Source organism: Bombus vosnesenskii, unplaced genomic scaffold (genome assembly GCF_011952255.1).
Source record: "Bombus vosnesenskii isolate JDL3184/JDL3185 unplaced genomic scaffold, Bvos_JDL3184-5_v1.1 scf7180000013263, whole genome shotgun sequence".
NCBI classification, from domain to species: Eukaryota; Metazoa; Arthropoda; class Insecta; order Hymenoptera; family Apidae; genus Bombus; species Bombus vosnesenskii.
The window spans coordinates 5,311,685-5,322,293 of record NW_022882923.1 but is presented as its reverse complement, the minus strand read 5'-3'; the positions used below and the strand labels follow the sequence as shown (position 1 = coordinate 5,322,293).

The 10,609-nt window shown below is 38.5% G+C and overlaps 2 protein-coding genes and 1 long non-coding RNA gene across 4 annotated transcripts in view; 2 read left to right on the top strand and 1 right to left on the bottom strand.

The window, feature by feature from the left end:
- The first annotated feature begins 307 nt into the window (after positions 1-307).
- On the top strand, positions 308-3,901 carry LOC117233698 (hexokinase type 2-like). Its single transcript, XM_033494248.1, has 9 exons — positions 308-488; positions 639-792; positions 1,018-1,236; positions 1,606-1,925; positions 2,004-2,116; positions 2,203-2,361; positions 2,445-2,584; positions 2,657-2,790; positions 2,865-3,901. Exons 2-9 carry the CDS (start codon positions 714-716, stop codon positions 2,952-2,954), a joined length of 1,254 nt encoding a protein of 417 aa, XP_033350139.1. The 5' UTR covers positions 308-488; positions 639-713; the 3' UTR covers positions 2,955-3,901.
- Positions 3,902-4,471: 570 nt separating this feature from the next.
- Positions 4,472-10,609, top strand: part of LOC117232926 (sestrin-1) — a 150,441-nt gene continuing 144,303 nt past the window's right edge. The window contains exon 1 of one of the 2 annotated variants that reach the window (XM_033492726.1): positions 4,472-4,721. The gene's annotated coding sequence lies outside the window, so the exon portion shown is untranslated. Of the gene's footprint in view, positions 4,811-10,609 lie in introns of both variants that reach the window. The other variant, XM_033492717.1, reaches the window with a different exon arrangement.
- LOC117232952 lies at positions 5,123-6,736 on the bottom strand. The gene is made up of 2 exons (XR_004493229.1): positions 6,412-6,736; positions 5,123-6,336 (listed from the first exon to the last, which is right to left on the bottom strand). It is a non-coding gene; the product is annotated as an uncharacterized LOC117232952 (long non-coding RNA).

Genomic DNA, 10,609 nt, shown 5'->3' with positions numbered 1-10,609 from the left:
TTTCAGAATTTGTACGTTCTTGGTACTTGGTAGTGATGTTTGCGTGAATGCAACCGGTTTGCCTTTGAGGAAGTGAAATATTAGTATTATCCTGGTTATGAGAAGTCTGCTTTCGATATTCTACTTGCATACGTATGTTGAACTCCGAAATAGAAAATAATCGAGATGAGGTATTAAAAATTTGTAGATTTGATCCGTGTACAATGTACAGGCGAAAATACCCAACGGAGATATACAATGTACAAATAGCGTTCATTTGTTGCGATAGCACTACATTTCTTACATAAACTCGAACGTAAAGACTATTTTATCGCATGTGTTAAGTATCCTATTGTTCGATTAGAACTTCCGTCAAGTAGCAAATGCTCTATTGTCGCAAAATTTAACCACTTTATCATCGCGATTTGCCATCTGATTAGTATGAACGTAAATTCTACCTCTGGCGTGTCTATTAGAATCCCATTATAGATCACGTAACAGAGAGCAAGGTAAATACGAAAATTCCTCATAATCTTTATCAAAGGATTATTAAGATTTATAACTCGCGGAAAATTTCCCGACGATATTGTCCCGATCAAACAATTTCAATTACTATCACACGGATCATATAACGATGGCTTAAAGGATTTTATTTATAGATCGAAACACGACTGGCACAGCTACGGTTTTCGGCTGCCACTGTAAGGAAGATCCAGGATGTTTTTGTGTCGGAAATGAATAAAGGAATTCACCAGCAGCCGTCGTCACTGCAGATGGAGAATACCTATGTCCCGGAACTACTCGATGGCACAGGTTCCTATAATTCAAATCTTTGATAAGATTTTTCCCCAATTTGATAAGTATTATTTTCCGCTATGTGATCGGCAGGAATTTTATGCGATTATACAATAGTTATTACGATATCTGGTGTATATATGTTGTAATCTAATAATACGAGCGGAACAATTGTAGCTTCTAACTTTGTTAGTTTTGTCTAGTTAATCACAATGTTGAAAGATCAATGCAAAATATTTTCAGAGGAGGGCTTGTATTTGGCGCTGGATCTTGGAGGCACGAATTTCCGAGTGCTTCTTTTAGAATTGCTTCATGGTACACCTATACGCGAAGAAGTGAAGAAATATCACATTAGCTCTGATTTGAGAGTAGGCTCGGGGATTCGTCTGTTTGATTACCTAGCAGAATGCGTCAGTGATTTCGTCATTTCACAGGGTCTTCAGGATGTAGAGCTTCCTCTTGGTAAATTGGAATCAATATACATCACGTTTGAGACATCGGGAGAATCACGCGTGAGGTTTTTAATTGCTCTGTCTGTGGTCCGTAGTTTCTCAGAAATAACTTTTTGTAATTCCAGGATAATTGCAATTGTTTCGAGTTCGAGCAAAAATTCTATCTGAGAGTGTCAATCTTGAATGTTTTCAAGCACTTCTTGCTATCAGCTCTTAAGTATTGTGTCTTACATTGATTTTACGAATCTAAGTGGATGATACTTGTTGTCGATTAGATTATCCTGATCTCATACGTGATCGATCAATAATTCTCCAAACGGGATGATTAATATACAACATGAATATATGCATCGAGTATACATTTGGGTATACATTTCAGGATTTACGTTCTCCTTCCCGATAATTCAACATTCGTTGGATATTGGAGTACTGGTGACTTGGACTAAAACCTTCAATTGTCCCGACGTTGTTAACGAAGATGCCGTGAAATTGCTTCACGAAGCTTTGGATCGTCGAGGAGACACTAAAGTGAAAGTCGTGGCGATTCTGAACGACACTACAGGAACATTGGTGCAAGGATCAACGTTGGATCATAATACTGCAATTGGACTTATACTAGGCACCGGTAGCAATGCCTGTTATCTTGAACGAGCTGACAGAGTCGAACATTGGGAAACTGAGAGACACGGAGAACGCGAAGTACTTTTTTTAAATATTTTGTTTCGATATAGGGCAAACATTTGTCCTTGAATATTAAGTTGCTCATGGTTATTGCAGGTTATTATCGACATTGAATGGGGTGCATTTGGAGATAATGGTGTGCTGGACTTCATTAAAACAGATTACGATCGTGAAAATGATGCGAATTCGCTTATTGTAAATTCATTTACGTGAGTATCAATTCCCTTGAAAAATGTGGAACATAAAAGCTCTACTTCTGGTAAATTTACTACACTACGATTTTTTAAATTATCAGATTCGAGAAGTATATTAGTGGAAAATACTTAGGCGAGATTGTGCGGGTAGTGCTCGCAAAGTTGACCAAAGAAGGTCTTCTATTTATAGGGGATCACACGCCCGGATCCCTTTTAGTCCCAGGCAATCTCACAAGCGATTTAGTATCTGATATCGAACAGTATGTTGTTTTCAATTAAAAAACTTTATAGCATATCTTTATTCTATAAATTTCCAATACTATACGAAAATATTAAAATGTAGAGATTCCGTGGACGGCGATGATTGCAGTACGAGGAACATTTTAATGAAGTTTGGTATCGATCCGGACGAAGAGGACGTGAAAATAGTACAATACGTTTGCGAAGTGGTATCTAATCGTGCAGCTCTTCTCGTTTCGATATGTAAGTTGAAGTATGTAATAGAACTAGTAGTACTAAATAATATTACTTTGTTAACCAAATTTATTTCTTTAGGTCTAGCAGTCTTGTTAAAACGAATCGATAAGAAGAGCGTCACAATTGCTGTAGATGGATCTCTTTACAAACATCATCCTAGACTAGAGACATGGATAAAACGATACATTCCACTGTTAGCTCCTGAACATAAAGTATGCTTTCATATAATATTTTTTATTGTTTTATTTTGGTCCACGAAATTAATTGATTAATCGTGTATATATAGTTCGAGATGATCCATGCCGAGGACGGAAGCGGAAAGGGTGCTGCATTGATTGCTGCAATCGCACAAAGACTTCAGAAAAGATTAGATTAGTACTAGCTAAAAGTTTCAAGTTCGCTGGCGTATAAGTTTTTTGTTAGTGGCGTAAGTAATTTGCATCGGATCTCTAGTTAAACAAATTGTTCAGAGTATAGAATAATTTTAACGATCATGTACAGTCACATTCCCTATGTTAATATTGTCACCATTCACGTTTCTGATCTTCCACGTTCAAAGGTCTTATATATATTTTTGTTATACCTTTGAAGCGATAGTATATACAAATTATTGTACTGTTGTAATAGAAAGCATTCTGTTGTTACTCACTTTGTATCACAGAGTGATATTCGGAGGAAGAAGTTAGATTTATGCATTGTATATTTTTATCAGAAAAACATTTAGAAGGCACGTTACTCATAAAAGGAATGTAACGCCGTTTTATCACGCGTCATCGAATGTTTGTGTACTTCGCTTAGAATTTACATTTTACAGCGTTTATGGGAACTACATATCTTCCTGAATACTTATGTTTAAATACTTTATTTTTCTTACATTGTTCAAAATATTCGTGACGTTATTTGTTATTTGTTATTAATTGGGTTTCGTTTTATCATTGTTACGTAAGGTTAGTTCGATCTTACTTGTTGAAGATTTTTCTCGCAATTTAAAAAATGAAAATACGTGGTATGTGTGAGGTGTAATTGTGTACCGTGAAGAAAATGGTACACTCACGATTGATATTGCGAATATTTCTTGAGTATTGTGAGCAGTTTGTACTCCCATCTTAAGAATATGAGACAATTGTGATATGAACCACTGAACAAAGGTATTGGAACAAAGTGATAGGAGAGTTAAGTACAAAATAAGAAAAAAATCGCGTAAACATTCTAGAACACAAATGTTTGTATAAAATGTTATATCTTGTAAATGATTGCGGGAACGTCCGGTTTTTTGTACTAGCGGAACGAGATTGTTATAATAAATCCATAAATGAAAATCGAGCAATTGTACAGTTACTCTACCTCATTATAATTCTTCAGTTTTAAAAAGATATGGAACTTTGTACCTTTGAACCCTTGAACGTCAGGTATAAGTTTTAGAACAGTATTGGAAGTCAGTGCTGTGCTATATTGTAGCAGTTAACGATCAACGATTACAATTATTGATGACTACAATTATAAGTGGCTGATTATCAGTCACAATTAATGATTAGAGTTTACTTAATTCGAAGTACAGTTGGAATTACCGATCAGGATAAGTACATAATTATCAATTGCGACTCTTGAAGATTAAAAATTAATCAATCAATCGAATGAAATATTTTAATTGATCGTTATTCAACACCGTGGGAAGTGCTCGATTAAAACAGCAATACAAAAAGTAAACGAAGTTCTACGGTCACTAATCTACCCTTAGTTAAATAATTAATTAAATCATTAATAGATACATTGGTTATTGCTCGACTTGCTGTAACTTAGTCTATTGATCTTGTTGCTAGGTGATCTGAGCGCGGTTCTTTCAAACGCATCAATGTCTAATGGCAGCGTCATCAGATGGCGGCACGTACGCGGTCGTCAAAAAGTGACAGCTCGAACTGTCAGCGGTATGCATACCGCCGCGTTTCTGCTGCAAATAAGCACTTTATAACTGATCGAAACGAGGGCTAAACCTTATCATCGAGCCTTCCGCTGTTTTAAAAGTCGAAACGGTTCACGAAAGAAGGATTAACGGTGTAAAACGTGAGACAGTGCGTGAAACGGTGGGTGAGCACGCAAAAGAGAACGGCTTGCCGGCTCGGCTAGTCTACTGGAAGATTCCATTGTGAGTGGGCTTTCAAAAAGTTTTATCTCTGAAAATCCAGTGTTTTCGTGCATTCCGTCGTTCGCCCGTAGATGAAACTCGAATGACAGGTATTTTAGCTTAATCTGTATTTAGAGGACTCGCGGACATTGAGGGTTAATCGTTTTTCATGCGATACAGCCTATTAGAAAGGTTGAGGTTACAGCGGCCGCTGGGTTCAGCTGGGCTCTCAGCTGATGAACGGACGCACCGACCGGTTCACCGTCTTTCTTTTAAAAACTGTAATTCCTTTCCTTCGCCTTCGTTTCACGTTCAAATTATGTGTAGCCATCGCGATAGCTCTTCAGGAGTCTCGTTTCGTGTAAATACGTGAAGTTTTCTTACGATACCGAGAGGTGCTCCGATCCCTATCTTGTAACCTCTTTCACCTTTAATTGTAACAGTCCGCGAGAGCCTTTTATTTCTTCCGATTGTTTCATCGATTTGAACTTTAATATATAGATTGTGAGTGAATTGGAAATCAGTTGTCAAATCGGTTAAATCGGTATATCTGATATACGTTCGTGACGAGTATCTTGTCAGTTCGATGTTATACATTATAAATGGAATTATATATTATGTTTCTGTACATTTTTTGTTCAAGTGTATATTAAGATCGAACGTGATGAACGACTTACGGCGCTTAGTAAACAGACACGTTAGTGGATCTTACGTTCGTTATACAAATTGTGAGTGAACTGAAAATTCTTAACTGTTTATATCATGGACATGTTTAGTTAAGGATAAAATCATACATGTTTCTATACATCTCTCTTAAGTGTAGACCAAAATCGGGAGTGATGGATAAAAGCTTTGTTAAACATAGTCGAATCGAATATCCGATTAATTAAGTAACGTGGATGATTTCGAATGATTTCGCGATTCGTTGAAGTCGAGATCTCTTGGATTTAAGGCGTGATCGATATCGATAAGAGCGTTTACACAAAGTATGTAAAGGGAAACGCGTTTTTCCATACAGTGGTAAAGACGAATGTCGTTGAACTGTCAGTCGGTCGGGGGTACTGTCGATCACCTGTAAAGTGACCGATGACCGTGTTTCCGCGGAATGTCGGCGGGTCACTCGATCGAAAGCAACTCGCCGATCTATCGATATGTGTGTATACGTACTGTTCAAAAGTAACAAATTTAATAACAAAAAAAGAAAACAAAAACAAAAGAAAAAAAAAGAAAAAAATTGAGAGAAAGAAGAAAGTGTAGAAACACGAATGTGTAATAGTATTTTCGTGTGTGTGTCAAAGATACAAAAGGTCGTTAAATCACGGATGAAAAGTACGCGCGGTATGACACCGTTATTGCTTGCAAATTGACTCGGTTTTCCGTGAAGCTCCGTCGAGGTCACCGCGCCCGGCTGCAGCTGAGCTCCCAGCTGACGAATGGAGGCTGCGACCGGTTCGCCATGTTCCTTCGTTGTTTTTTTTAAAGGCCACCTCCTTCTTTTTCCCTTTAAATCGCCTTTCACGTGCTCCGCGACCCTCCGTGCCTGTTTCTCTTTTTCCCTCTTCCTCCTCCTTCTCCTCCTCCTCCTGTGTATAACACCACCACCTCCTCTCGGCCGCTTCTTCTGCACCGTTTCCTCCTAGAAAATCGTATTGTTCGTAGTGTACGCCGTGCGCACCCGAGAACGCTCGACTTCGCCGAACCAGTTCCGAACCTTTTCTTTTATGTGTTTCTTCTTCGCGGCACGTTCAACACCGTGCGCGCTCTTCTCCGAGTCAACTACACTCTACTAGTCGGTCTCTCTGTGTCTCAAGGTGACACGTCACGGTGCAACGCGCGCGATATTTCGAGGGTGTAACGTGTTACTTCGGAAATTAGTCGGATTTCGAGGGACAGTGTCGCTACGCGGTATATAGCGATACGGTCAGCCGATGTTGTTCACGAGAATCAACTCGATTCGGGGAATTCAATGTTATTCAGAGGTCGACGTTAGTCACTTGACAATAGTGATTCATTACTCGTTTCTGAAATAATAATGAGTAGGTAGTGTTATTTATGTATCTTTATATCGGTTTAAATTTCGTTTGTGCCGTGTATCGAAAGTTACAAGTTGCTTTCCTATTATGTGACATTACCGACGGTAATAGCACGTTAAATGACTGGATTTTACTTCGTTAAGTGATTCGCTATCCTCATCGGTTCTTGGAATCGACTTCGAGAAGTGTACCTCTTATGTCACGTATGTAAAATAAACAAATGTGTCAGGTATCTATAGTTCACCTCCGTTTGACGAAGGATAGAAGGATAGTCAGGATTCCCTAGAAATTTACCTGTTTCGATAATTGGCCAGATAAGGTCGTGACCCGTGGCAAGTTAGCGAAGTAGTACCGTACCATGGTCACGATGAATTATTCGTGAAGAAAGTTTCACGCAAGCTCGATACCGGAACTGTTTAGAATAGAATACAGTGAAAAAAGAAAAACAAGAGGAGGTAAAAAAGGAGAAAAAAAGTTCCTCGTTTGCAACTTACAAATGTTCACTTGCGTTTAGCATGCAAGCATATAGAAGGCTATAATTTATCGGTCGGCGAGCGTGGACCTTCCTCGCATATAATATGCATCGCTATTTAAAAGCAATCGGGTCTCGCGTGCTCGGTACGCAGCGTGAGTCACCTGGCTACGGGCTTGCTATTTCTTATTGTGCACGATTGGCTAATGAAGCAAGAGCGACACGCGGTTGTTACCGCTTTTCATTTTCTTTTTTTCTTTTTTTTTTGTTTTATCGACGAATCCCTGTCCCGTTGTAATAAAATTCATGTTTATACAGCGTGGCGGGGTTGCGCAGATCGCACCGACATGGCACCGCGTTTATCGTTTTAAACCGATTGTACGACGAGCCGGTTAATTGCAAACGTTGTAGTACGTCCGATAATACGGAACCCGTAGAACAATGCGACGATAATTGGTGGTAAACTGTAATGTAATTACACGAAGCTGCTGCACACCGCTCAAAATAATTAAAGGATCACCTGCTCAAATAGTGTCCAATAATGAATATACGTAATTCATTTAACCCTGTCATATTTAATTCGTTCCGTAGGGTATTCCATTTCTTTTTTTCCGAATAAATTTATTCTGGGATAGAAATATAAATAAGGAAACAATTTTATTACACTGTTAGATATGGGTAATTTAAAGCTTTACTAAAAGACAACAAAAGACTATTGCCAGGATTCTAGATAATTGTAATGTTTATGTTGATCGTTGTTTACGTTCGTGATTGCATTGTTACGTTCGTGAAAGTATCGAGAACTACGAACGGCGGAAATGCGATTTGTCGTGTTCCCGTCGCTTCTAGCGCTACCGGTACACTATTCTTTTGGAAATAGTGCTTTCGGTGTATAATGGATATTTGTCGAAATTCAATCGATCGAATTCATCGATTCGACGCGGATAGTCACGCTGCCGGTATTTAGTAACGCAGGAAATCGTGGAAAAAAGTGGGCTGCAGAGAACGGGATTGAATTGTTCTCTGGGCTGAACGCTGGTCTGAAACAATACGCTCGTCCAGGAGAGTCGATTGCATTTTATTCACGAGGGACCTATTCGCGACAAAGTTTTTGTCGAACGCAATCGCCTTTATTTCTATCTTCATCTCGCGGAGGATTGATACAGACGCATACACAGGATGATTGCAAGTTTCCCTATCTCTTAGCGAATAGAAACCGAATCGACGAATTCTATTTACGTCGATCAGAGAATTATATTCCAATCGAATTAAGTTGGACCAATTCAAGTTAGCTAGTAAAATTAAAAATGGGAGTCGGAAGAACCAATGCAATTTTTCATCGATTCATCAGAATCGAACACAACAGATTCATCCTACCACAGACTTTTAGGCTTCATAGTTTTCCCATCGGTTAAACTCTAATCCATTAGTTCTATTATAATAAATCAAGACCTCGATGGAAAAATAGTGTAAGTGTATCTTTGCAAAAATAAGATAAACACAAAAAGTGATACATAATATTCTCATTCATCTAGTGAATTTTGTTACGAATTTACAAATCTTTACGATCGGATATAGCAACATATTTGAACGTTTCGAAACATACAGATTTAACTTTACATTCGGTTTTCTCAGAGTTGAAGATTTTATCATCGATCATGAATCGATTTTAGCTCCGATTTTAACGTTTGATGAAAGTTCAGGTTCATCGGAGACTCGCTATCGATCGCGTTATCAGTTATCAAGTTCTCGGACTCACGCAGCGATATCGATTGCGCTTTTCGAATCGTGAAACGCGATTATTCAATCTCAAATGACACACTATTGCGCGAACGTCTCTTGTGCGCCTCGCTGTCTGCGAGTGGCCGTAGTAACCCCAGTGTTTCTCAATTGGAGGGGACGTTCACATTGGCAAGTTCCTCGGTGGTAAATTATTACGGTCCACTCGAGCCTTTGGGCTTCCACCATCCTCCATATACATAGTTGAGATTCGATATCACATCGGCAACGAGATTGATTTACGCTGGTGACCATAGGTAGGTAGCTTCGGGACCACTTTCATTTATCCTTCGATCGGATCGTCAGCCTTCGGTTATTTGTGAATACTTTTTTATACAACGATATTGAATTTATTTATTTATCTAATCAGTCGAAGCTTTCGAGTACCTAAACCTTTAGCGTACGTGAAACTTAGAAATATAGACAAAAAAGGATACTGCCTGGAGATAGCATTGGAACTGAAAATCAACTCGTATTTTATAATTTATTTACTCACATTTAGTAATAAAATTACGGTGTAAAATAATATTACGGTTAATAAAATTAAATTAACTGCCAGAAATCTTGTGACTTATTGAAAAAAGTATGATATCCTAAACTAGGCAAAAAAGTAAATAAATTACAATACTATACAATTTCGGGACTTATAGTACGATGAAATTACATAAGGCTAAAAGTAGAAGCATCGCGGCAAGATAACGAGGCTAAGAAGCTGTGGATCTTATAAAAGATCTAGCGTACGAATCAATCAAATGGAATTCGCTCGATCGATATCGTGCAAGTATGTTTCTTTTCATTGACTCGTATCTAGAGTCAGACCCGTTAGGTTTGCTTAGGCAAATCACGGTCCCTTTATACGGTCCCCGGTGGCTCGTCGATACGCGCGTTAAAGTCATGTCAAGTGGAGATCGGGACTACACTCGCTCGGTTATAGGAGTCAGGCTTCGAGGTACTTGGATTTTCGAAAATAAAATTTACGGTCGTTGAACTTGATCAACGAACAGGTATAACAGTGTTACGTTAGCCGACTAGTATTTTGCTTCGTTAACTGCCCGTTTATATCCCCATCGCTTCTTGGAACTAACTATTAGCATTACGTATGTATAAGGTATATTACCATTCTTGTAAATAGCAAAAGATAGCAAACAAAGATCGTATCCTTAATTAATGAAATTTGTTGAAGCAATTACTGTTTCTCGCGTTTAATACTCTCTATGATGTAACTGCAAAATTGAAATAGATACGCGATACTTGTTATCCTTCTACGCATTTCTTAAAGTAAAACAGTTTTGTTCGACAGGTGGTTTATGAAATTTATATGACAGTACTGTGTGTAAAATAGATGGTCGTAAATGCGTCAGGTTTTCCTATCTACCTAGAATTACATCTTCTACAATCGACCGGATAAAATTCTCGTAATACCGATGATCAGTTAACGCGGCATGACCGTAGAACATTGACAATGCATACGGCAGGATATCGCGATGGTTGAGCCGATTATTTTCGCTTGAAATACGAATAACACGCCCGTTCCATTCGAATTCGTTTCGTTCGAGTTGCCTGGAAAGACTATTTTTCGCTAGTCGGGAGCTCGGTTTGCTCGTCGTTTCCGATTCCTGTCTCAT